Here is a 27,943-nt window from a genome sequence, read left to right on the forward strand (position 1 = left end):
CCCGCTCGAGTGGCTGTTGATTGTTTTTAAAATTGTGGTGTTATGTTGTCTGTTGTCTTTCTTTTTTTTCCATTTGTACACACCCCCCCCCCCTGATTTGGTTGTGAGCTGCCCTGAGTCCCTCTGGGAAAAGAGCGGCATAGAAATACAATAAAATCGAAATCGAAAATCAAAATGGCTGAGATGTTGTTCCCCGCCCCTACAAAGAGGCTCCAACCCTGAAATTAATCCTTGTATTTCTGCATCAATTCAAGCACATCGGGATAGAAGCGTTGTGGGGCATCCAAACCCCAGATTAGATCAAAATGTTGCCAGTCAGGAATGTCCTTGTAGAAAACTAAACGAGGGATTCGAGGAAGCAGGGATTCAATATCACGTGTGGTTATGGCAATATCTTTTCCTCCACTCCACACGGCTACTGGAACACTAACATCTTCTATTTTATAAAACGGAGGTTTTGTCTGCGGATGAAAAGAGGAAGAAACAAAGAAGGTGATTTGGGAGCCACCCCCGCTGGGCAGAGAAGTTGCCTAATGGATTCAAGTCTTTTTGACAGAAGGTTAAATTGTTAGTGTAGGCATGTCTTAAACTTATATGCTATTCACAACAGGACTATGATAAGTAGATGACCTATTGTCGATTAGCGGCACCCAGAAAGGCAAAAGGCAGAAACACCGAGAAGATTTCACTAACAGCTATTGAATATTAGTCCTAACAGATTTCTATCTTCTTCTTCTTCTATGATCTTGCAGCCAGATGATGGTCATTAATTTCAGAGGTTTAGGGAAAGCTAACATCCAAAATTAAAACACCGTCATCTGGCTGCAAGACTACAGTGGTAGGAGAAGAATCACAAACCAAGACAGTAAATATTATAGCCATAGCATTTACGCTTATATACTGCTTCATGGTGCTTTAATGAAGAGCCGAGGTGGCGCAGTGGGTAGAGTGCAGTACTGCAGGCCACTTCAGCTGACTGCTAGTTCGGCAGTTCAGCGATTCAAATCTCACTGGCTCAGGGTTGACTCAGCCTTCCATCCTTCCGAGGTGGGTAAAATGAGGACCCAGATTGTTGTTGGGGGCAATATGCTGACTCTGTAAACCGCTTAGAGAGGGCTGAAAGCCCTATGAAGCGGTATATAAATCTAATTGCTATTGCTAATTGCTATTTACAGTCCTCTCTGAGTAGTTTACAATGTCAGCATACTGCTCCCAATAATCGGAGTCCTCATTTCACTGACCACAGAAGGATGGAAGACAACCTTTGATCCGTAAGGATTGAACTCTAGACTGTGGACAGAATTACCCTGAACATAGCATTCTAGCCACTTGCCAGCAGAGTTTCTCCTCCCTTGTTATGCTGATATTAACTGAGCCCTGGAAAAAATTCTGCCTGTCTTTGAGGATACTGAAGTTTAACGAGGCTGGAAAATTATTTATACTAGCAATAGCAATAGCAGTTAGACTTATATACCGCTTCATAGGGCTTTCAGCCCTCTCTAAGCGGTTTACAGAGTCAGCATATCGCCCCCACAGTCTGGGTCCTCATTTCACCCACCTCGGAAGGATGGAAGGCTGAGTCAACCTTGAGCCGGTGAGATTAGAACTGCTGAACTGCAGATAACAGTCAGCTGAAGTGGCCTGCAGTGCTGCACCCTAACCACTGTGCCACGTCTGCTCAGGGGGAGATCTGAAAATTTCCTGGCCAAACATGACATCTTTATTTTTTCTTTGAATGTGGGTGTGATTGGTTGATTATAAAGAGTTTATCTCAGTCTTAACAGTCTGGGCAGTTTACAACAAATATACTACAAACAGTATAAATTAGAGCCCAAGAATTCAATTCTCAGACCAATGATATATATTTGGGTTTCTGTCGTGATGGTCTCTTGTGACGAGCCGATTGACAGATGATGGAAGCAGTTAGCTTCCTCCCATAATTGGGGCTTACCAGGGGTTGTGACACTATATATATATATATATATATATATATAAAAATAAATAAAGTCACAACCCCTGGTATGCCCAAATATGGGAGGAAGGTCACACTTCCACTCTCTGTCTTCGGCTCGTCACAAGAGACCATCCAGACAGAAACCCAATATTTTTTACTGTTGCCTTTTTGTTACATTTGTTATATTTATGCTGATAAATAAATAAAGGGAGACTAGTATAGATCTATTTCAAGCTATTTAGCTCTCATCAGCTAGCCACACCCTTGTTGAACACAGGTTCGATTCCCAACAAGGGTGTGGCTAGCTGATGAGAGCTAAATAGCTTGAAATAGATCTATACTAGTCTCCCTTTATTTATTTATCAGCATAAATATAACATATATATATATATATATATATATATATATATATATATATATATGTGTGTGTGTGTGTGTGTGTGTGTGTGTGTGTGTGTGTGTGTGTGTGTGTGTCTGTGTGTGAGTGTGTTGCATTTGTATATATGTTGCATATATGTATATGTATGCATATATGTTGCATTTGTGCCTGTATGGCTCCTAGGGTGATCCGATAGACAGAAAAGGGAAGCAGTATGCTCCCTCCCATATTTCGGCATACCAGGGGTTGTGACACAATATATATATTTGTAGAACTCACATGGAGGTATTCACAGTTGTTAGATAAATTACAGGAAATCAACAATATTTAACTAGCTATTTTTTTTTTAAAAAAACTGTCAAATCCTTATAACAATTATACTTTTTCTTACCATGTTGTATATCTCTATGTTTCTCTGCCCATAGTCATAATATTTAAATTCATGAGAGTGAATAATCTAAAAGAAAATGAAAACATTATTCACAATTTAAAGTTTAGTTTTGAAATCTTAATATTAAAAAATATTAACAACATGTACAAAATATGTATGCACATGTTTTTCATCTAGAATTTTATAGAAAGATTGTAAAGTTCTTTTTAAAACAACAAAGGCAGTAAACATAGTGAAAAATAGTAAAATATTTACTTTACTAAGGTAAGTACCATAGAAATTTTAAAAATTTAAAAATGTAAAACTCATAAAAGGAAGTAACCCAAATATATTCTATATGGTCTAGATTTAATCATATTTATTTTCATTTATCAAATGTATATAGCCACCTATCTCACAAACTGGACACTGAAATATGTACAATTCAAAACAACAAGAAAAAACAATAAACTATAATAATCTAGGGATTTCCATCTTTTTAGCATATTCTAATTACTAATATGTATTACTGTTTTTAATTGCATTATTATTATTGTTATTGTTATTATGTACACCATAATGTGAAAGCACAGCTGTCAGTTCTTCTGTCATGTAATATTTTGCCCTGCCTTTCTATTCTTCATTCGGTCTTTCGTGTGGGCAAGTTTGTTCTCTCTAATACTCAGTAAGCCTCATGGTGTATTAGCTTCAGTAGATATTCTTCATTGGACTTGGTAGATATTCTTCCAATGCTCTTTTATCTTCTTCAACTGCCTGATGTTCTTGCAATATTCCAAGCGCATATATTTTCCTTGGTAAGTTGAGCCTGACAACATCACTGTGTGGATGAAAGACATGATTTATTGTCCTTATTTTTTCTGCTCTCCTGATCCAGGAAGTTCCAGTTCTGATTCCAGACCATTATTTCAGCTGTGTATCTAATGACTGGAATTCTCCAGATGTTATTTGCCCTGCTGGAATTCACTCAACTGACTTTGAGTTTGAAGAATATTTTAAGATCTTCTTCACTCCAAGATGTATTTATTGCTAAACTTCTTGATTGTAATGTCCTGCGTAATGCCGGTTTCTAGGATGTCCAGGCATTTTAAATTAATTATTATTTTTATTTGTTTATAATATAAAAAACAAAAATACCTAAGGAAGGGAAAGGGGAAGGTTATTGTGCAGAAAAGAAGGGGAAAAAGAAGGAAAAGGCATTGATTTCTGACTTCTTTTGGTGCAGTATAATCAGATAGTAACATCCAACCTTAACTTTTTACTTTTACAAAATAGTATAAACTAGCCCTTTCTATATCCACAAATCTATCTAATTGGTAAAACTTAAAGTCAAAGTTTTATTTTTTTCCACCTCAAGCACAAAGTCCAGAAGCGGTTTCCAAGTGCAAAAATACTTACTGGTATATATATATTTCTTTTATCAAAGCAATGAATTTAGCCATCTATGCTACCTTCATCACCTTTTGCAGCCATTGGATATTCAGGGATTTTTAATGATCTCCTTCATCCAGAATATTGATCAGTTTTGCCCTATTTTCTTTGTTCTTGCCTATTGATTGTGTATCCAAAAGGTATTTAGTCAAAAGGTATTTACTACTGCAACGTGTTCTACATGGGGCAGCCCTTGAAGAGCATTCGGCGACTTCAGCTTGTCCAGAATGCAGCCGCGCGAGCGATTGTGGGTGCACCTCGGTTCACCCATGTTACACCTATCCTCCGCGAGCTGCACTGGCTGCCTATTGGTCTCCGGATACACTTCAAGGCGCTAGTTGTCACTTATAAAGCCCTTCATGGTATTGGACCTGGGTACTTGAGAGACCGCCTGCTGCCAATTACCTCCAATAGACCAATCAGATCCCACAGATTAGGCCTCCTCCGAATTCCATCCGCCGTCCAGTGCCGACTGGCGACTACCCGGAGGAGAGCCTTCTCTGTGGCTGCTCCGACCCTCTGGAACAAACTCCCCGTGGAGATTCGAACCCTCACCACCCTCCAGGCCTTCCGCAAAGCTGTTAAAACCTGGCTGTTCCGACAGGCCTGGGGCTAAAGAGCTGTTGCCCCCGTCTCGAATGGAATGACTGTTGTGTGTTTTTAAATTATGTATTGTTATGTTTCGTCTTTTATTTTTTGTCTGTACCCCCCTTCCCTGATTTGAATTGTGAGCCGCCCTGAGTCCCCTTCGGGGGAAAAGGGCGGCATATAAATATAATCAAATCAAATCAAATCAAATAGTCATAATCTGAAGTGTTAATTTAATTTAAAGGTTAATATTTTGGCTAGCCTTTTCTTGGGAACAAGCTTCAATGCAGGCAACCTTATCCTGTTGTTTTTGATCTGTTCTTGATGCTCAATTGTTTTTTGGTTCAATTTCTCTTATTTTTTATTAGGGGGGCTTTGAGCTTCTTGCAGAGAAGGCAGAGAAGAGGGTGTCTGGTTTAATAACTATGCTGACTTCCTCTACTGTCTAACAACCCCTGATTTGCCTCTGCAGTCTGACCTACTTTTTAAAAAAAATAATATGTATTTGTAACAATTTTTCTCCCCTACAGTTGACAATATACTTGAAATTGCTTTCTTACCATCCCATAAACCCATCTTATCTTACAACAATCCTACTTCTTCTTCCTTCCTTCCCTCTTTCCTTCCCTCCTTTCTTCTCTCCTTCTCTCCTTCCTTCCCTCCTTCCTTCCCTCCCTCCTTCCCCCTTCCCTCCCTCCTTTCTTCTCTTCTTCTCTCCTTCCCTCTTTCCTTCTCTCCTTCCTTCCCTCCTTTCTTCTCTCCTTCCTTCCCTCCTTTCTTCTCTCCTTCTCTCCTTCTCTCCTTCCTTCCCTCCTTCCTTCCCTCCCTTCTTCTCTCCTTCTCTCCTTCCCTCCTTCCTTGCTTCCCTCCCTCCTTCCTTCCCTCCTTCCTTCCCCCCTTTCTTCTCTTTCTTCTCTCCTTCCTTCCTTCCTCCTCTCCTTTCCCTTCTCTCCTTCCTCTTCCTCCCCTCTACCCTTCCCCTCAGTCTGACCTACTTTTGATAAGGCTTCCTTTCCTTTGCCTGGGTAGATTTCTGCAATTCTTCCAAGTCTAGTTCTGTATGAATATCCCAAAGGTGCTTTTTTCAAGAGGTAACTGGACTTTTGGCCTTTTTTTTTGACGATATTTTGCATTCTCATCTTGAATGAGAAGCAAAATATCTTCAACAACCCCTCCCCACAGAAAGTCCAGTTGCCTCTTGAAAAAAAAAAGCACTTTTGGGACAACCATGACTTGGATGACTGAGAATGATAAGAGCCGAGGTGGCGCAGTGGTTAGGGTACAGTACTGCAGACTACTTCAGCTGACTGTTATCTGCAGTTCAGCGGTTCAAATCTCACTGGCTCAAGGTTGACTCAGCCTTCCATCCTTCCGAGGTGGGTGAAATGAGGACCCGGATTGTTGGGGGCGATATGCTGACTCTGTAAACCGCTTAGAGAGGGCTGAAAGCCCTATGAAGCGGTATATAAGTCTAACTGCTATTGCTATTGCTATAGAATCTCCGTAGACTTCTGTGTGAATACTTTATTTCGCAATATAGGTCCTCATTGATCTGCTAGTCTTTATTCTGTTAGTTCTGATTCCGGATTTTGTTCTTTCCAGAATTGGTGCATTCTTTTCAGACATTCTGTTCTTGGTGGACTGGATTTATAATAACAATTCCTTCTTTCTTGGTTTTCTTGGTGTTGTATTTGTGATTTGTGAACAATTATTCCTCCAGTAATTTTGCAGCTGCTGGTCTTCAATGGTCAGCCAAATCCTGCATCCCATTTGTCACCAGATATCTAAGAACTCCAGCATCTAATATGACATCTTTGTCCAGTTGGGCAATGAGGAATCTGATATGGATTTCTGTCAATGAAGTCTCACAATATTGTTTAAGATCTGACTTCTGTACTGAGACCAGTTTAATATGGTTAAATCTCTGGCATAGTCCTCATCTTGTCATACCCCCATCCATGTACTTGGATAATAATGAGAGACACTTGGTGAGTGAACAAGAGTTCCTTGATGTCTGTATAAAAATCTTAATGAGCATTTATTTTCTGCAAAACATTTTTTTGAAGTGCTAATAGCAAAATTACTTCCATAAAAATGTTTGTTGTACAATATCGAATAAATTTCCCTGGAATTAGAACTGGAGACATTACATTGTTGCCACTTTTGTTTTTCTTTTTAAAGTCAAATCTCAAACAGGGGCTGTCTATCATAAGACATTTCATCAAATCTCTATCTCTATCTCTATCTCTATCTCTATCTCTATCTCTATCTCTATCTCTATCTCTATCTCTATCTCTATCTCTATCTCTATCTCTATCTCTATATCTATATATCTCTATCTCTATCTCTATCTCTATCTCTATATATCTCTATCTCTATCTCTATCTCTATCTCTATCTCTATCTCTATCTCTATCTCTATCTCTATCTCTATCTCTATCTCTATCTCTATCTCTATATATCTCTATCTCTATCTCTATCTCTATCTCTATCTCTATCTCTATCTCTATATATCTATCTCTATCTCTATCTCTATCTCTATCTCTGTCTCTGTCTCTGTCTCTCTCTCTCTCTCTCTATCTCTATCTCTCTATCTCTATCTCTATCTCTATCTCTATCTCTATCTCTATCTCTATCTCTATCTCTATCTATATCTCTATCTCTATCTATATCTATATCATCTATCTATATCTATATCATCTATCTCTATCTCTATCTCTATATCATCTCTCTCTCTCTCTCTCTCTCTCTCTCTCTCTCTATCTATCTATCTATCTATCTATCTATCTATCTATCTATCATGGTAGTGGATCTGTGTACTTGAGAGACCGCCTCCTGCCAATTACCTCCCTGCGACCTATTAGATCGCATAGATTAGGCCTCCTCCGAGTTCTATCTGCCAGTCAGTGTCGACTGGCAACTACACAGAGGAGAGCCTTTTCAGTAGTAGCTCCGACCCTCTGGAACGATCTCCCCGTGGAGATTCGTACCCTCACCACCGTCCAGACCTTCCGCACAGCCCTCAAGACCTGGCTATCCCGTCAGGCCTGGGGATAAAGATCGTAATCTGTCCCCACCTGAATGATGAATGAATGTTGTGTACTATTTTTACTCATGTATTTTTTCATGTTTACTGTTTTGTACCCCCTTCCCTATATTTTGTAAGCCGCCCTGAGTCCCCTCAGGGAAAAGGGCGGCCTATAAATAATAATAAAACTCTAAAAAAAACCTCTAAAAACTCTATCTATCTATCTATCTATCTATCTATCTATCTATCTATCTATCTATCTATCTATCTATCTATCTATCTATCTATCTATCTATTTGACTACATGACCGACCAACCAACCAATAAACACCCCTGCTTATCATGTCTTTTGCACTCAAACCAACCATTTAATTAAATATAAAACACTGATATATCAATTTTGATATGCCTTGAAATAACTAACAAGCTTAAATTGTACTCTACCTGACTCAAGTGAATCCAGGCTTTTACAGATGAATGATCAGGAAAGATTCCAACATATACATCTGACCGACTCTGAAAAACAAGAAAAAACTACATATTTACAATTTTTAAAATACAAGAGTATTTTTATTGTTACTTAAATAGAAGCAAATAAGCTAAACAGTTCTTTCTACATCCCATACCTCAGTTTTCCCCCAAAAAAGTTTGCACACTACCACAAACAATAGAAAATCCTATTGGAGAATAAGTGAGCGATTTTCAGAGGTGGGTTCCTACCCGTTCGCACCTATTCGGTAGAACCGGTTCGTCAAATCTACCGAACCGGTTAGAAGAGGTTCCATCAGTGGACCCGGAAAGCAGGCCACACCTACAGAAGAGGGTCCAAACTTTTTTGAAACCCACCACTGGTCCTTGGATATGATTATTCTACACTGTCATGCTCCTATTTATAAAACTCAGTGCCTCTGTGGAAGGTAAGGATGACTACTGCGTTTGTGGTGCAATCAGAACATTGGGGGTATTGAAGTTGTTTTAACGCAAACCAAAGATGCTTTTTAAAAAACAAGTTGACATCCTATTCTTATGCATGCCAGTGCTGTGTGTGAGGTAATTTAAGGTGGTTCTGACAAGTGTCGGCGGCATCTTCATATCCGGTCACATGGGCGGCAAGCCACTCCCATCCGGTCACATGGGTGGCAAGCCACTCCCACAAAGGAGGCCACACCCACAGAGTAGGTTCGAACAATTTTTGAAACCCACCACTGGAAGGGAATATCCAGCCAGACCTTCAAGATTCAAGATCAACCTTGAATTATGGAAGTCCATAAATCTGCCAAGTGTTGAAATGCATTCCTATTCAAGTATCATCCTGGACTTTAGCTTCTGATCTGGTCATCTGGTTAACCCGTACCTTGCTTGTAGAAAATTTAAATAAAAATAGAGCTTACTTACAACATTTAGGTTTTTCTCATTATATCCGCCTGTAAGGAAAATGATCTGGAGGCAGAGCTGGTCAATTACTGGATAGCTGCATGCGTAGATCATGGTGTTCTTTATTCTCTCATTAAAAACAGAAAATTCTTTAGTGCCCCATATTAGCTGTAAAACAAAAATGGCCGATGGAGAGAAAGAAACCTTGCAATTCCCAGAATGTCCCTCCTTCTCCAACATGAATTTTACTTTTCCCCAAGTTATAGCAATAGCAATAGCAGTTAGACTTATATACCGCTTCATAGGGCTTTCAGATCTCTCTAAGTGGTTTACAGAGTCAGCACAGTCTGGGTCCTCTTTTCACCCACCTCGGAAGGATGGAAGGCTGAGTCAACCTTGAGCCGGTGAGATTAGAACCGCTGAACTGCAGATAACAGTCAGCTGAAGTGGCCTGCAGTACTGCACCCTAACCACTGCGCCACCTCGGCTCTATCATAGAAGTCCTTCCCTAGAATTCCCCTACCCAATCCTTTTTAATTTATTTTTTTCATTTTATGTATTTTGATTTATTTACAAACAAACGAAATACAAAATTTAGATTTACACTACATTTACACAATACGGTACAAACAGGAATAGTTTTATGTTGTTGTTTTCCTTCTGTTTACTTTTTTGTATTGTTTCCATTCTGTTTTCATTGTAAGCCACCCAGAGTCAGGTACTACAAATAGTAGTCCTCCCGTAACAACCCTAATAGTAGGCGAAGCAGTCACTAAGTGGGAAATCACATTCCTGGGGTTATCCATTCTGGCTGGAAAGAGAGAAGACTATTCAGTTTCACACCTTAGCCTTCAAACTAGTTCCCTACCCTTTGCAATCTTCGGAGTGTTTCCTTACATGTCAAAAGCAATGTGATCATGTTATTAGCTCAGGGGTGTGGGTCATCGGCAGTTGTGGGATGGAAATAATTTAACAACGAGCTCTTTGCCCTGATGATTTCCTCCAACAGCCAGTTCACCAAACTGTTCAGAAACTGTCTGAATCCCACCACTGGTCGTGGATGTACTATGCTAGCACTTTACTAGCGCAGTGGTTAGGGTGCTGACTGTTATCTGCAGTTCGCCGGTTCTAATCTCACCGGCTCAAGGTTGACTCAGCCTTCCATCCTTCCGAGGTGGGTAAAATGAGGACCCGGATTGTTGGGGGCGATATGCTGACTCTGTAAACCGCTTAGAGAGGGCTGAAAGCCCTATGAAGCGGTATATAAGTCTAACTGCTATTGCTATTGCTATTGCTATTGAAATCCTGTCTCCCATCTGCCCCACCTTTTGGGATGCATTTAAGGTAATGGCACAGCATAGGCACAGCATGGGCCAGCTCCCAGCTCAAGACTGCTGGCACAACTGCCTTGGTTTTGAAGCATAGAAGTGCTTATTAAAACTTGTTAAATTAAACCTTGCAAATTAGTGTTACAAGGTAGAATAGACTGCTTCCCAGAAATGGGTGTAGAAGAGGCATTAGGAGCAATATTTGGATTTCTCAGTGGAAATTACACTAAAGCAGAATAAGTGGATTCTGGATCAATATTACCATATTTACAAGGCAAAGCTGTTCTGTAGATGGAATGTTATGAGTGTTTCACTCGGTTCTGCTGTTGATATGGTATTGAACCACAGTAATGTACTTTTTTCATTGTGGGTACAAAGCAGTGACGTGCGGTGAGCTTTATGGCTGGTGAGGCAAAGCCCTGGCGCAGCTTTCCAAAAGCCACACTGAAGCCCCTCCGCTGTGTCCCCCATACAGGCAGGATGCGTCCCGCTCTATAGCGGACACAGTGCTGGGGCTTCGGCGGGGCTTTTGGAAAGGGCAGCACTCCGAACGCGGCATAAGCCGCGGCCAGGGCAGAGGGGAAAGCGGCAGCAGCAGAGGAAGTGGCAGCGGCGGCCGATGAAGTTCCCACGGGAACCGCCAAGACCTGGGCTTGCAGCAAAGAGGCTTCCCGAAGTCTGTTCTCGAACTTCTGGGTTGCCCGTAGAGCTGTTTTTCACCCTCTGAAGGTTTCAGGAGGCTTCCCTGAAGCCTCTGGAGGGAGAAAAATGGCTCAAAGTGCGTAGAGAAGCCTCAGGAGGGCAAAAAACGGCCCCACAGGCAAACCAGAAGTCTGTTCCTGAACTTCTGGGTTGCCCGTAGAGCTGTTTTTCACCCTCTGAAGGTTTCAGGAGGCTTCCCTGAAGCCTCTGGAGGGAGAAAAATGGCTCAACGCGCATTGGGAAGCCTCCGGAGGGCAAAAAACGGCCAAAAATGAAGATCAAGGTTAGCTGGCCAGCACATGTATGTGCGCTGGAGCTGACAGGGCAATTCCTTGCATGCGCTAACAAATGGCTCCAAGTGCCACCTGTGCCATAGAGCAACCGAAAATAAATAAATACCTACTTTTACGAGTCCTTCTGGTATCAGTCCAAGTATACGAAATGTCCCCCTTAACCCTTTCAGGGTATAGACAGGTGAGAGGCTTAAAAATAATTTCACTCTTTCAGAGAAGTGGGGCAGGATTGCCACAGCAATGAAACCTGCAAAAAGTAAAGAAGGAAGCAATTGAAACTACAGAATTGTAGGGGGGTATTCTAATCTTTTAAAAGTAGAAAATATGAAATTGGGAAACGTTTCATTATTACGGTTGACTAGAATGGAGGAAATATGGGATTTTGGGAGAGTTAGAATTATAGGAGTCAGGAAGTGACACAAATGTAAAAATTAGTAAGAAAAGAGTGGACTTAATTGAATTAATGAATTCAAGAGCCAAGGTGGCGCAGCGGTTAGGGTGCAGTACTGCAGGCCACTTTAGCTGACTGTGATCTGAAGTTCAGCGGTTCAAATCTCACTGGCTCAAGGTCGACTGGCGCAGTGGTTAAATGCAGCACTGTAGGCTACTTCAGCTGACTGCAGTTCTGCAGTTCGGCTGTTCAAATCTCACCGGCTCAAGGTTGACTCAGCCTTCCATCCTTCCGAGGTGGGTAAAATGAGGACCCGGGTTGTTGTTGGGGGCAATATGCTGACTCTGTAAACCGCTTAGAGAGGGCTGAAAGCCCTATGAAGCGGTATATAAGTCTAACTATTGCTATTGCTATTGACTCATCCTTCCGAGGTAGGTGAAATGAGGACCCAGACTGTGGGGGCAAGTTGCTGACTCAATTTGCTAAAAAATTTGTAAACTGCTTAGAGAGAGCTGAAAGCCCTATGAAGCGGTATATAAGTCTAATAAATAAATAAATAAATAAATAATAAATAATAAATAAATAAATAAACAAACAAACAAACAAATAAATAAGTGAAGATTATGAAATTGACTATTTGGGTCCTTTTAAGATTTTGTTTAGCTAGAGATTATTTTTATAATCCTGATTTATAATCTTGATAGGGATATGCTTTTGGGTTAATAATTGGATAATTATTGTAATAATGTAGAAGTATTGTACAGATAGTCCTCAACTTACAACTATTTGTTTAGTGACTGTACGGAGTTACAACGGCTCTGAAAAAAAAAGTGATTTATAGATTTTTTTTTACATTAAAACCATCACAACATCCCCTAAAGTCACGTGATCAAGTTTCGGGTGCTTAGCAACTGAGATGTATTTATGTAATGTCTTTTATGTAACTAGTGGCACAGTGGTGGTATTGCAGGCAAACCCTGCCTAGAACCTGTAGTTCGATCCTGATAGGGCTCAACTTAATTCAGCCTTCCATACTTCCCAGGTCTGTAAAATGAGGACCCAGATTGTTGGGGGCAATGAGCAAATAATGCTTCTATGTTGTAAAACACCCAGAGAGTGTTGTAAAGCATTATGCGATGATATATCAGTCTAAATCTTCTTGATATTCCTATTAAAACTGTGGGGGGGAAAAAGACATAGGTATCTTATGGGAGCTAACTAAAAACCGGCTGCTGTGTTACATTTGCCACAATTTGCTTCAGCAAATGTTCAGAAAACAAAGCGGCCATTTGAAGTCGATTGTCCTCATGTGGAAGCAAAGGTGCTTCATTCAGACAAAATGGTGCACCTCCATGAAATGAAGGCCCACTTGATGATGGCCTTGGTAAATTCTTGACAGACATCACCATATAGACATTATCTGTTAAAGACTCTTAACCCAGAATAGATTTTGAACACTTTACAGCAGAGTTGTAGAATGGTGTGTGTGTGTCTGTGTGTGTGTGTGTGCACGTCTGTGTGCACGTGTGTGTGCACGTGTGTGTAAGATGATATGGACCAAAGCCAAGAAAAATACAGAGTCATTTTCCTTTAATTGCTCAACCCAGTTGAAAAAAGGAGTGCTGGGTCCTTGTTTGATAAATGGAGAAAAATAGTTATTATAAAACGATGCCAAGACTATATTCTTACCTATTGATGCTCCTTGGGAATGGCCAACATAATATAAAGAGTCTTGTTTTGTTTCTTGTAGGATGAAATTTATTGTTGCTGGTACATCATAAATTCCCATTTCATGAAAACTGTAACACAAAAATACATACAAATCAACCTGTAATAATACTCACCTAGGTTACCATCTTTGGACAACGGGATCAAAGCACTAATGCTAATGCTATTGCTATTGCTAATACTAATAGTAGTACTAATAGTAATACTAATAGTAATACTAATAGTAATACTAATAGTAATACTGTACTGTACTTTACTGTACTATATTGTACTATACAATAAAATACAACACAATAGCAGAGTTGGAAGGGACATTGGAGGTCTTCTAGTCCAACCCCCTGCTTAGGCAGGAAACCCTACACCATTTCAGACAAATGGCTATCCAACATCTTCTTAAAGACTTCCAGTGTTGGGGCATTCACAACTTCTACAGGCAAGCTGTTCCACTGATTAATTGTTCTAACTGTCAGGAAATTTCTCCTCAGTTCTAAGTTGTTTCTCTCCTTGATTAGTTTCCACCCATTGCTTCTTGTTCTACACTCAGGTGCCTTGGAGAGTGATTTGACTCCCTCTTCTTTGTGGCAACCCCTGAGATATTGGAACACTGCTATCATGTCTCCCCTAATCCTTCTTTCTATTAAACTAGACATACCCAGTTCCTGCAACCGTTCTTCATATATTTTAGTCTCCAGTCCCCTAATCATCTTTGTTGCTCTTCTCTGCACTCTTTCTAGAGTCTCCACATCTTTTCTACATCATGGCGACCAAAACTGAATGCAGTATTCCAAGTGTGGCCTTACCAAGGCATTATAAAGTTGTATTAACCCTTCATGTGATCTTGATTCTATCTCTCTGTTTATGCAGCCTAGAACTGTGTTGGCCTTTTTGGCAGCTGCTGCACATGGCTGGCTCATATTTAAATGGTTGTCCACTACAACTCCAAGATCCGTCTCACAGTTACTACTATTGAGCAAGGTACCACCTATACTGTACCTGTGCATTTCGTTTTTCTTGCCTAAATGTAGAACCTTACTCTTTTCACCATTGAATTTCATTTTATTAGATAGTGCCCAATGTTCAAGTTTGTCAAGATCCTTCTGTATCTTTAGCCTATCTTCTGGAGTGTTGGCTATTCCTGCCAGCTTGATGTCATCTGCAAATTTGATGAGTTCCCCATTTATCCCCTCATCCAAATCATTGATGAAGATGTTGAAGAGTAGTGGGCCTAAAACAGAGCCTTGGGGTACTTCACTGCATACTTCCCTCCATGTAGATGCAGTTCCATTGAGAACTAAACGTTGAGTGCGGTTGGTCAGCCAGTTACGAATCCATCTGGTGGTGATGCTGTCCAACTCACATTCTTCTACTTTATCTAGTAATAGCTTATGGTCTACCTTATCAAACACCTTACTAAAGTCCAAGTAAACTATATCGACGGCATTCCTCTGGTCCACTAATTTTGTCACTTTGTCAAAGAATGCAATAAGATTAGTCTGGCATAATCTGTTTTTGACAAACCCATGTTGGCTTTTGGCTATTACTTTGTTTACTTCTAGGGGTTTGCTAATTCATTGTTTGATTATCTTTTCCAGAATCTTCTCTGATATTGAGGTCAGGCTGATAGGTCTGTAGTTTCCTGGATCTATTTTTTCCCCTTTTTTGAAGATGGGAACCACATCAGTTCTTTTCCAGTCCTCTGGCAGTTCTCCAGTGCTCCAGGATCTCTGAAGATATAGTTCAGTGGTCCTGAGATTTCATCTGCCAGTTCCTTCAGAACCCTGGGGTGTAATCCAGCCGGTCCTGGTGATTTGAACTCGTCTAGGGTAGACAGGTGCTCACTTACCATTTTCTTCCCTATTTCAACTTGTGTTCCTAATCTGATTTTTGTGGTGCTGTTTTTGGTAGGTTGGACTGTTTTATCCCTTTGTGTAAAGACAGATGCAAAAAAAATGAGTTAAATAGTTCTGCTTTCTCCCTGTTGCTTGTCATCTTCTTGCCACTTTCTCCCAGCAACGGACCAATTGTTTCCTTAAGTTTTTTTTCTTATTTTTAACATGTTTGAAGAAATTTTTTTTGTTATTTTTTATTTGTGTGGCCAGCCTTTCTTCATTGGGTCGCTTTCCCCCCCTTTGCCTTTGCCTTGAGCAGCTGGGGCCAGCCCTAGATCTTGGCCCACCAGACTATGGACATTATATAACCCTAGGAAAGAGACTTTCTCCTATGTGGTCCGCTGATTCTCTCTGGGACTTTAAGGGAAATAAGACTGAACAATTCTTGCTTATAAACATCAGGCATTTCTGCCTCCCCTTTATTACACACGACTGCCTTGTATATTATCGAACTTTGACCTTCCGGCTGTGGACTTTTCTTTGGGGCATAGCAGAAGGAGAAGAGTGGAGCCCCCCATTAGGGTGTGACCCCCCCCCCCTCAGGAGAGGGTGGATTATTACGTTGGACTATTACGAACTTAATACTATCTTGAACCTGCGCAACCCTATCATTTTCTAATTTTAACTGGTATGTTGAGTGCATGGGATTGTCTGGTTGTATGAATGATCTCACTTTTATTTTTATTTAGCTGTATTTGTGTTTTAATTCTATCAGTGAGGACTGCTTGTGTGAGAGTTTGAGTATGAATGATTCGGAGGACCTGGCGGGACAAGCGGGGGCCATGGGGGTGGTTGGGGGAATTATGCCCACGGGAGAGAGTCGGAGCATTGCGGTCATAACAGGGAGAGGCAGATATGGCGGGGACTTTAGGGCTGGCCATTATAGGGGAAGGAGGGTTCGCTATATTGCAGAGATCCCTCCTTCCGGCCCTATGAGTCCCACTCCAAGGTCAGATGGCGTGAGCAATCAGGACCCTGGTCTCAGGCTGCTGTCGCTAAATGCCAGGTCTGTTATCCATAAGGCTCCCCTCGTCCGGGACTTGATTGTAGACGAGGGGGCAGACCTGGCATGTATTACTGAAACATGGCTGGGCACGGAGGGAGGAGTCCCCCTCGTAGAGCTGTGCCCAGACGGGTTTCAGGTGCTTCATCAGCCGAGAGCCCAGGGAAGGGGTGGCGGTGTGGCTATTGTAGTCCGGGAGTCTTTAGCTCCTCGTAGGATCCCTGCTCCGGAGCTTGTCGGGTGTGAGTCCCTGCTAGTGAAGTTGGACCTCAAGGGTCAAGCGGGTTTGCTGCTAACGTACCTGCCTCCCAACTGCGTTGCAGCGGCCCTCCCTGCGCTCCTCGAGTCAATAGCCGAGCTGGCAGTTGAGTTCCCTAGACTGATGGTTCTGGGGGACTTCAATCTGCCTTCGCTCGGTGAACGCTCTGATGGAGCGCAGGAGTTCATGGCTTCCATGACAGCCATGGGCCTGACCCAGGTAATTCGAGGCCCTACCCACTTGGCAGGACATACACTCGACCTCGTATTCCTCTCGGAGCAGTGGAGTTATGATCTTGGTCTGAGGGGAAATGAGATCATTCCCCTGTCGTGGTCAGACCACTACCTACTGAGGCTAGACTTCCGGAGGCCAAACCCCCACCGTAGGGAGGAGGAACCGACCAGGTGGTTCCGCCCCAGGCGACTGATGGACCCTGTTAGGTTCCAGACGGAGCTTGGGGTCATTCCAGATGCTCTCGCCCACAGTTCGGCGGAGACTATTGCTGCGGCCTGGCACTCGGCGGCATCAGAGTCTCTAGACCGAATTGCGCCACTACGGCCCCTCCGGGTCAGCGGCTCGCGGAGACCCCCTTGGTTCACCGAGGAGCTCCGCGAGATAAAGCGCCGGAGGAGACGCCTAGAGCACCGGTGGAGATCCGACAGGTCCGTATCGAACCGAGCACTGTTGACAACTTGCACCAAGGAGTATATTTGGGCATTGAGAACCGCCAAAAGATCACACATTGCCTCCTTGGTAGCGTCCGCCGAGTCTCGCCCAGCCGCCCTGTTCAGGATAACCCGCTCCCTCCTAAATAGGAGGGAGACGGGGAACCCCCTGCAGGGTAAGGCTGAGGAATATAGTCAGTTCTTGGCGGACAAAATTGCTCGGTTTCGATCGGAACTGGACTCCACCCCTGCAGATCCAGCCGGGACACAGGGGAATAACTTGGTAGACCATCTCTGGGTTGAGTTTCAGGATGTTGCCTCCGGGGATGTGGACAAGGCTATGCGAGCTGTGAGTTCCTCCACCTGCATACTGGACCCGTGTCCCTCTTGGCTGACTGCCAACAGCAGAGAGGTGACACGAGGCTGGATCCAGGCGGTTGTTACCGCCTCTCTTCGGGAGGGATACCTCCCCACCGCGCTTAAGGCGGCGGTGGTGAGGCCCCTCCTGAAGAAACCGTCCTTGGATCCAGCAGTTCTTAACAACTATCGTCCAGTCTCCAACCTCCCCTTTCTGGGGAAGGTTGTTGAGAAGGTGGTGGCCTTACAGCTTCAGCGTACCTTGGAGGAAGCTAACTACCTTGACCCCTTCCAGTCTGGCTTCAGGCCCGGTTACAGCACTGAAACCGCTTTGGTCGCATTGACCGATGATCTCTGGAGAGCCAGAGATGGAGGCTATGCGTCCATCCTGGTTCTCCTCGACCTCTCAGCGGCTTTCGATACCATCGACCATGGTATCCTTCTGCGACGACTGCGGGAGGTGGGGGTGGGCGGCACTGTTTTACAGTGGTTCTCCTCCTACCTCTCGGACAGGTCGCAGTCGGTGTTGGTGGGGAGGGAGAGATCGTCCCCGAGGCCCCTAACCTATGGGGTGCCGCAGGGTTCGGTTCTGTCCCCCCTGCTATTTAACATATACATGAAACCGCTGGGCGAGATCATTCGAAGGCACGGGATAAAATACCACCAGTATGCGGACGATACTCAGTTGTATCTGTCCGCCCCGTGCCAACTCAATGAAGCGGTGGACGTGATGAACCGGGGCCTTGAGGCTGTTAAAGACTGGATGAGAGCTAACAAACTGGTACTCAACCCGGAAAAGACCGAGTGGCTGTTGTGCTTTCCTCCCAAAAATTTGGCTAACGTTCCACCAATCAGGCTGGGGGGGCAAAACTTATCCCCCTCAGATAGGGTCCGCAACTTGGGAGTCCTCCTGGATCCACAGCTGAGTTTTGACCACCACTTGTCGGCTGTGACCAGGGGGGCATTTGCCCAGGTTCGCCTGGTGCGCCAGTTGCGGCCCTACCTGAACCGGGAGGCTCTCACAACAGTCACTCGAGCCCTTGTGATCTCTAGGCTGGAATACTGCAATGTGCTCTACATGGGGCTGCCCTTGAAGAGCATCCGGCGACTTCAGCTAGTCCAGAACGCGGCCGCGCGAGTGATCATGGGCGCACCACGGTTCGCCCATATAACACCAATCCTCCGTGAGCTGCGCTGGCTACCTGTTGATCGTCGGGTGCACTTCAAGGTCTTACTTACCACCTATAAAGCGCTCCATGGTAGTGGATCTGACTATTTGAGAGACCGCCTCCTGCCAATCACCTCCCTGCGTCCCATCAGATCGCACAGAGTAGGCCTCCTCCGAATTCCATCCGCCAGTCAGTGCCGACTGGCGACTACGCGGAGGAGAGCCTTCTCGGTTGCTGCTCCGACATTATGGAACAACCTCCCCGTGGAGATCCGTACCCTCACCACAGTCCAGGCCTTCCGCACAGCCCTTAAGAACTGGCTATCCCGTCAGGCCTGGGGATAGGATTACTCTCACCCCGCCCGAATGTTGAGTGAATGTTGTGTTTTTATGATCAATTTTCTTTTAATCACGATTCCTTTCTTTTTAAGTCTTGTCTTGCACTCCCTTCCCTTCACTGTTGTAAGCCGCCCTGAGTCCCCTCAGGGAAAAGGGCGGCATATAAATTTCCAATAAAATCTAAATCTAAATCTAAATTGTGAGCCTTAGCTTTCCTTACTTCATCTTTACAGGCTCAGGCTCCTTGCTGATATTCTGCCTTAGTTATGTCCCGCTCTTTCCACTTTTTCTATTTATCCTTTTTGTCTTTCAATTTGTCAGAGAGTTCTTTATGCAGCCATGCTGGTTTCTTTTGGGAGCGGTTATTTTTCTTCTTCATTGGTATTGTGCTAGACTGGGCTTTTGTAATCTCATTTTTCAAAATTTCCCAAGCTTCTTGAGTTGTTTTCCCCTTGTGGATTCTCATCCATGTAATTCTTCCCAAGCTCTCTCTAAGTTTATTGAAATTAGCTCTCTTAAAGTCCAAGACTCTAGTTTCACTTTGTTCTACTACTTGTGTTTGCATAATGTTGAATTCCAATATTGCATGGTCACTTGCCCCCAGGGTTCCTGTGGCTTCTATAACACCTTCTATCATTTCCTCTCTGTTGGTGAGAATTAAGTCCAATATGGCTGATCCCCTTGTTCCCTTCTCCACTTTTTGGGAAACAAAGTTGTCTGCGAGGTTTGTTAGGAACCTGTTGGATCTTCCACTTGGTGCAGAGTTTGTTTCCCAGTTGATGTCAGGGTAGTTAAAATCCCCCATTCCTACATACCTTAGTTAACTGACTAGCAAAAAGTTCATCTACCTCCTCTGCTTGGTTGGATGGCCTGTAGTATAGACCTATGGCAATGTCATTTCCCCCATCCCAACATTTAATATTGATCCAAATGCATTCAAGATAGTTCTCATCATTGTTGTGCTCTATTTCTGTAGAGATGTAGTTATATCTTATATATAGTGCAAAATTCATATTTTCGCCAAGAAAACCAAAAGGGTTTTTAATTTTTTAAAAACAAAATGTGTAAACAACACTTTTTACAAAGTGTAAACAACACTTTGTTTAAAAAAAATAAAAACCTTTTTGCACTGAAAAACCGATGCCTCACCAGTTCATATATTTCAATACTGTTATTTTTGTGGCTGCTGCTAACCTATTTTCTATTTTTATGTATTTTTCTTTGTAATGTTGCTTTTGGTTTATTGTATCCGTTTTAACTTAGTTTATATTATAGAAAAATATTTATTCATTAATTTACATAAATCCTACAACAACCTTTCTTAACAAATTGCAAGACTTGCAACAAACATTTTTACTATCTATTCTCCTTGGAAGGTACCTGAATTCCCAGAATTCCTGCTGGTCAATTGAAAACTCCTTGTGTCTTCTAGACCAAGTGGTCCCTCTAAGGTTTATTATCCAGACATCATAGCCAGCATCTGCTAGGAAAAATCCCAGGCTGTTGCTAGGAAGATTTGCAATCCAACATCTCCCATCAGCCAGAAAACCATGTACCAATAAAACGATTGGTCTGGGCCCTGCAAAGGAATCCAAGAATACATGATTTATTGTATGTAATCTCCAGAAATGAGTAACTACACTTTGTCTTGTTAAGAACCCTTTAGAGCAGCACAGTTACATTAGGATTGTGTAGAGGTCTGGATTGAAATGACAAAATATAATTTTTACTCATGAACCCTTTGTCGAAGGCACTCCATACCAAATGCTTCTCTTCCTAGGATTATGAGGACACAGATTGTTGGGGGCAATATGCTGACTCTGTAAACCACTTAGAGAGGAGTGTAAAGCATTGTAAAGCATTGTGAAGTGTCTAAGTGCTAGTGCTATTATGGGCCATCTGCAATGGCAGCCACAGTATCTCAGGAACAGATGTGGTGGGATTCAAAAAAGTTTACAACCAGTTCTGTGGGCATGGCTTGGTGGGTGTGACAGGGGAAGTATACTGTAAAATCTCCATTCCCTCCCGATCAACTCGGACTTGAGAGGCAGAGAATAGATGGGGCAGGGTCAGTTCGAGGTGGTATTTACCGCTTCTCTAAATTACTCAAATTTTCCATTACTGGTTCTCCAGAACTGGTCAGAACCTGCTGAATACCACCACTGGAACAGATGTAGTTGCGGTGTATCCCCCCCTTTTGTATGCATAGCTGTTGTGACTCAGCAGAAGTTTGCTGTGAGTTGAGTCGGGATGCAGGAATAACAATGCAGCTGGGGCTCGTTAGTGTCGTCTTCTGGAGATAAAAGGACGGATGGTGCCACACCTTGGTTGCAGAAGTCAACGTTCGTCCTTCGTTCGTGGTTTGTCGTTCATCGGTCGTGGTTTGTTTGTGAGAGGCACTTGGATAAGTGATTTGCTTTCTGTAACCCTGATTCAAAGAGACACTTGGAGAAGTGATTTGCTTTCTTTCTGTAAACCTGGTTTTGCTGTAAGAGCTCTTTGTTTTTGTATTCTGCTGCGTAACCTTTTTGCCAGAGGCTTTATTTATATTATTTTGGGCTCACAGCCAGCGTGAGCCGAAACTGATAAAGTTATTTCCTTTTAAGTCTGTCTGACTGTCATCTGTGAACGAGCGAAGAAGGGGGGTCAGAACACATAGCCAATCACAGTTTTCCCTGCAGAATCTTAACTGTGCTACTAAATCTACCACTGATATTGCTGTAACAATATTTATAAAATACCTTCCATTAAATATGTAAGAACGTAAGAGGATTGACAGAGGTATAAAGTACTTGTGTATTTGCCCAAAATCATTCTAGGAGCCTATGCAACAACCTTGTCATCAATATCATCTTACAGTAGCAGGTTGCCAAACTAGCAGTCTGCAAAATATTTGATAATAGCAGTCTCAAAAGCACTCCTAAGTGAAGGTTCACATTTTATATTTCTTTTTAAAAAAAATATATTTTTATTTTCAAAACAAACATACAAATCCCCCTTCTTTACATATTGTAGAAAGTGTATCAGTTGGTTACAAAAGGCTTTTGTGCATTACTTCCACCATCAAATATAGTTCATATTACCTCTAATATCTTAACTCGGATATTTATTATATTACCATCATCATACCTCCACTTTTATTTGACTATGATTATTTAAACGTCCTTCATCATAAAATATACCAAGATTTAATACATAACCACATACTGGCATTTCATTTACTTATTTATAAAATCTTCCATTAACATTAAATCCTCATATCCTATTCTAGCTAAACATCCATAATATTTAATACCAAAATTTTCTAATCCTCCTTTCCAAATCCCCGTTTATCATTTACATCCAATTCCCTTATTTTATACCCATACATTTATTATCATTATCCTTTCTTTATTTAACTATATCCTATATCATAACATTTCCCCCTCTAATAATTAAAACTTAGCTGTGTCTAATTTTGTTCTTTTTTATTATTATTATTAATACCCTTTATATATAGTCCAAAAGGATTTTTAGCCTTCCCTTCACGGGTAACATTCAATATTCATATCCAATTATTACTTATCATAACACTACACATTGTATACATTACTATCATTATCAATTTTTATTTAAATATACCTATTGTCACTAAATTTAACTAAGTTTAGCTAGTTTTAAATTATACTCTTCCATCTATCAACCTGTATCTTTCCAATAGCAAAACAATCTAATGTCTTCTGCCATTTGTGGATCCAGTCCTCCAAACATCCTCTTGATGAAATCTGTATGGACTCCTTTTAGCAACTCCTTGCTTGTAATATCTCTCAAGTAGTCTTGATGCCCTCTTTCTGTTTCCTTATTCAGCTTGTCTTTAATTATCAGCAGTATTATCAAATATTTTGTAAATAGTATTTCATAGTCCATAGATTCTTTAATGTTTTCTTCTTCTTCTATGTCCTGTTCTTTGAAATAAATTTTCTCTCCATTTAATTCCTCTTTCAATATTCCACTCTTTCTGTTTTCAGAAATAAACCAATTGCCATGAATATCAACAGGTTTAATCTCTTTATATTCGTCTTCTATTTCAGTTTTTTGAGTTTCAATCTCCTTATTTTGTATTTGAAAAACATCCTCAGTTTTTTCATTATATTTTATTGTTAGATGCTCCAAATATTCCAATTTTCTCTCTATTTTTTCCTCTGTATTTAATAATTTTTGCAGTTCTAAAAGTATTCCTTGCAAATTCAAAGACTCTGCGTACGCCATATTCATACACAGTTGTTTTTTTCTTAAAAGGTCAGCAAGATTAAAATATACATTCACAAGTTCTCTGTAAGCGAAAGCAAACTTCAAAGGGACAGCTGTGGTATCTTATCAGATCTTAAGCCAAACAGCCAGGCAGTAAAACTTTGCAATGCCGAAGTCAAAACAATCAATCTGTAGCTTGCAGAAAGTCACAAAGAAATGTTAGAAGAAGAAAGCTTAATCCATCCATTTGAAAAAGGTTTATTTAGATTCAATCCATGTAAATAGCATTTAAAAAGTAAGATAACCACTGTCCAGAACCATTACAAAGATCAAATTTGCCGCTAAATTCTTCTATTCTTTGATTTAAGTTGGATTTTAGGTTTTATAGGCAGTCCATTTTTTTAAAACAATAAAAGTTTCTCACCGGCTGAAAACACTCTCTCTTTCCACATCATTCCGTTTTGGGGCCGCCCTGACTTTGTCAGAATTTTTATTACTGGTTCGAAGATCTTTTCTTGCTTCTTTCGGAGATTTTGCGATATCCTCGAGATCAGCAAGACATAATCTTCCTATTCACCATCTCTTTGGGATGATTTAGGTCCGTTGGGAGTCCCCCAGTAATAAAAGTGTTGACTGCGATCTCAGAGCTTTGAGATCGCACGTCGTCTCGTCACAGCTTCGGCCTCGCCCACCACATTTGATTGTTCTACCAATGTGAAGTAGAACCAGGAAGATGCTCAAGTCACGGACCAGCTATTCAGGATGATACTGACCCCACCAAAACTAAGTGCCATGATTAAAGTTAATGTGTAGGCACCATGTAGCAATTCTCATTGGTAGGTAGGGTCTACTCTAAGCTGCCCCATCTAGACTCCCACAACCTCCAGGAATCAATTTAAAATTTCACTAACTCTCACCCTGGGATAATAATGTACAGTTGTACATCATCAGCAGAATGAAACTGTCACCCCAAACTGACAATTACTCCCTGAAAACTATGTACCAATAAAACAATTGGTCTAGGCCCTGCAAAGGAATTCAAGAATACATGATTTATTGTATGTTATCTGTTCTGACCCGCACCTTGCCCGTTCAGAAACTACAGCAACCCACAGCTTGCAAATGAATGTCTTTATCAGTCCCGGCTCTTGCTGGCTGCGAGCCCAAAATAAACACAAATAAATTCTCTGGCAAAAGTAAACTACAGCAAAACAGGTTTATATAAATCAAATCACTTATCCAAGTGCTTCTTCTCGATGATTGCAAACAAACAGAGAATGGCTAGAACAGGAACGGAACGGGATGGAAGGAACGAACAAACATTGACTTCTGCAACTAGGGCGTGGCACCATCAGTCTTTTATCCACAGGAGGAGATCCTAACGAGCCACTGCTGCTCGTTATCCTCTCCTGTGATTCGGTCAGCCCTGCATCCCGAAACAACTCACAGGAGGTTTCTGCCGAGTCACAACAGTTATCTATAAGTATAATGCTCCTTCAGAAATGAGTAACTACAATTTGTCTTGTTTAGTCCCCTTTACAGTGTTTTGTGAAGTAGAACCAGAAAGATGCTCAAGTCACGGACCAGCTATTCAGGATAAACCTGATGCCATCAAGACTAAGTGCCAGAATTAAAGTTAATGTGTAGATACCAGGTAACAATTCTGATTACTCAAACTGCCCCATCTGCACTCCCACAACCTCCAGGAACCAATTTAAAATTTCACTAACTCTCACCCTGGGATAATAATGTACAGTTGTAAATCATCAACTGTCACCCCAAACTGACAATTATGCCCAGTTTCAAAATGGGATTAAATAATATAAGCGAGAAGTGAAACCTTGCAATATTCCAAACTGGAGCAACAAATTGTTTATCAGTTGGAAATACACAAGTAAGAATGAATTTATTTATGAATGACCATGAAGTACTGCTTACTACTCCCAGAGCTTGACACTAGTTTAGAAACATACCATGTGTGATTGTGTTCAATGTTACCAAGAAGTCTAAGGTTCAGGACAGATGCACTATCCCTGTCTCCATTCATTTGAATGATCAATGCAGTTTCTGTCCCATGACCCAGATTAAAAGTAATGAAGACTTCAACTAGGATCATGTGCAATGGACTCCTTGTTGTTAGTTGCGAAGTCGTATCCGATGCATCACAACCCCATGGACAATGTTCCCCCAAGCCTTCCTGTGCTCTACCATCCCCTGGAGTCCATTTAAACTGCTTCAGTGACTCCATCCAGCCACCTCATTCTCTTTTGTTCCCTTCTTCTTTTTTGGACTCCTTATCACTTTCTTAATTATGATTCCTAAAATTGGAGACTAAGCGGAGATTAAGTGATAGTTTTCAAGTAGAGATGGGTTAAGGAATATCTCCTTTAAAAGAGAGACCATCGAACCTTTTCCAAGTCAAGTGGAAAAACTCTCTCCCTCAGAGAAACCTTAACTATCTCCTGAATCCAGCCACCCATGCTCCACCAGTTACTTTCAGGAGCCACAAAAGGGCATGGACCCAGTTCACAGACGCGGAGTCGATGCTACTGAGAAACCCTTCATTTATTTGGTTTCACAAGTTCAAAGGACTGTCAGACTGAACCGCCCATCATAATACATCACGCTGCACAATTATTTGTAGAAAGATAATAGAATACTCATGCCAAGTATCTCTGGCTTTAAAAAAAAAACCACAGCAGAAGCTTCCAGTCAAAGCTGAAAACAGCAACTGTGCAGGAAGTACAAACAGTTTTGTACTCCCCTTCCCAAGAACGCATAAGTGAGATTTCCATGACGACTTGAATGACTATATATGAAGTATGTAAGCAATTCATATCTGGAAATATCATATTGCAGACCTACCTTCCTTATCTGGACAGTGTTTCCCGTAAGGAATTCTGTTTAACTGAAGATAATAACCATCATCAGTCAGAACTTCATACTGTTCACTGGGATATCCCCAATATTGACTAATTTCAGGCTGCAAAAGAAATAGTAAATTGCTCAACATCTAAGTTGTATATCTATGGGGTCTATAATCTGTTCAGTAGCTTGAATATATTTCTATTTTATATACCTTTGTGGCTTCATCTTCAGATATAGTGACTTAGCAGTTCTGGAAAAACGAATCCTGATGGTGAATGCAATAATGAATTATACCTAAAAATAAATAAATCTAGCTAGACACCCTTGACTGAGCTTGGTTCATATGCCCTCCCTTGACAAGAAAACTCTTGAGATTTGAAAGCTATGTCTTCATAACTGCTCAGTTAAACTGTTGTGATGCCCCCTACCTGAAGTAGCCTTTGGGGATACCTAGAAATTGCAGGTGGTATACAATGTGTTAGCAATCCCACCTGCATGGAAAGTGTTTTAAAATTACAATGTTAATGTCTGAAAGTCTTCGGGAATCTTTTAAAATAGGCATTAGAGTATTTGCAGAGCGGCCCCACCAATGAAGAGTTATTCTTAAGCCAAAATTTCTGCCTTGGTTGCTAGTAGGCTCCTGAATCGAGTTCAAATTGCTTTACATCCCTTCAAAGGGATTGCCCAAAGACACTGTTGCTACTCCTTGCCCAAACTGTATCTACTCCTCTGGTTCAGTTGGGAGAGGGGAATTCTGTCTCCACATCAGGTTAAGCTATGCACAAGTTTAGCATATTTAAGTATTTACATTTATTGCCTTGGAGGTCAATGAAGGTTGAGTTCAATTTTTCAAGGTAGCCATTCTTTGTTAAAAAGACCTGGGCTGATAGCGTGCTATAGTGGGAAAATCTTTGTTCCTGTTGTGGTGATAGTGGTATGGAGGAGGAGGAAAGATGGGGCAGGGGGAGATGAGTCAACCGACTTGTTTCATGTCAACAACTTACAATTGTCATGAATCCTTGAGGATTCAAATGCCTTCTTCGGAAAGATTCTTCTGAATTTGTAGTCTGCTGGATTAAGCATGCCATTGCCAGAAACAGCCACATCCCACCTGTGTGGAAAGTGTTTTAAAATTACAATGTTAAGGTCTGAAAGTCTTCGGGAATCTTTTTAAATAGGCATTAGAATACATTCACCTGGCTGTATTGAGTTAATAGCAAAAACAATTTGGCTGCCTTGGCACATCCTACATTTTATGCTTTTCAGAACTATTCTAGAATACTCACTACAATAGCAATAATAAAAAAATAGATTTTTTAAAAGAAAAAAATATATATTTGCAGTCCAAATATAATTTAGAGGTATTTTACAAAAGATCATTAAAATAAATGGGGAAAAAGCCAAAGACAAAACCTTGGTTTTGATACCTTCAAATTCTTGAATACACCAGAAAGTGGAAAAGAACAACGAACACCCCAAAACATTTTCCATAACACTGGAAAAGAGGAGAGGCATATCTTGGCTGTCCTAGCTTTTGGAAGTATTGGTTGGAATACTTGGAAGTATTAATTATCATTCTGAA

General features: G+C 41.5%; 1 protein-coding gene across 1 annotated transcript; it reads right to left on the reverse strand.

Annotated features, from left to right (window-relative positions):
• Positions 1-224: 224 nt before the first annotated feature.
• Positions 225-27,467, reverse strand: LOC116518347 (putative lysosomal acid lipase/cholesteryl ester hydrolase). The gene is made up of 9 exons (XM_032231681.1): positions 27,366-27,467; positions 26,359-26,476; positions 20,644-20,842; positions 13,545-13,654; positions 11,575-11,711; positions 9,163-9,309; positions 8,212-8,283; positions 2,725-2,790; positions 225-461 (listed from the first exon to the last, which is right to left on the reverse strand). Exons 1-9 carry the CDS (start codon positions 27,465-27,467, stop codon positions 225-227), a joined length of 1,188 nt encoding a protein of 395 aa, XP_032087572.1.
• Between the last annotated feature and the right edge of the window lie 476 nt (positions 27,468-27,943).

The sequence above is a fragment of the Thamnophis elegans genome, chromosome 15 (genome assembly GCF_009769535.1).
Source record: "Thamnophis elegans isolate rThaEle1 chromosome 15, rThaEle1.pri, whole genome shotgun sequence".
In the NCBI taxonomy this organism is placed as follows: domain Eukaryota; kingdom Metazoa; phylum Chordata; class Lepidosauria; order Squamata; family Colubridae; genus Thamnophis; species Thamnophis elegans.

Bases quoted from the DNA above. Each gene is read 5' to 3' on its own strand.
- LOC116518347 (XM_032231681.1), bottom strand. From the start codon at position 27,467: ATGTGGCTGTTTCTGGCAATGGCATGCTTAATCCAGCAGACTACAAAT. The intron at 9,310-11,574 runs GTAGGTATTTAT...TTTGTTTTACAG, and splicing joins TACCAGAAGGACTCGTAAAA to CTAATATGGGGCACTAAAGA. The intron at 462-2,724 runs GTAAGAAAAAGT...TTTCATCCGCAG, and splicing joins ACATAGAGATATACAACATG to ACAAAACCTCCGTTTTATAA.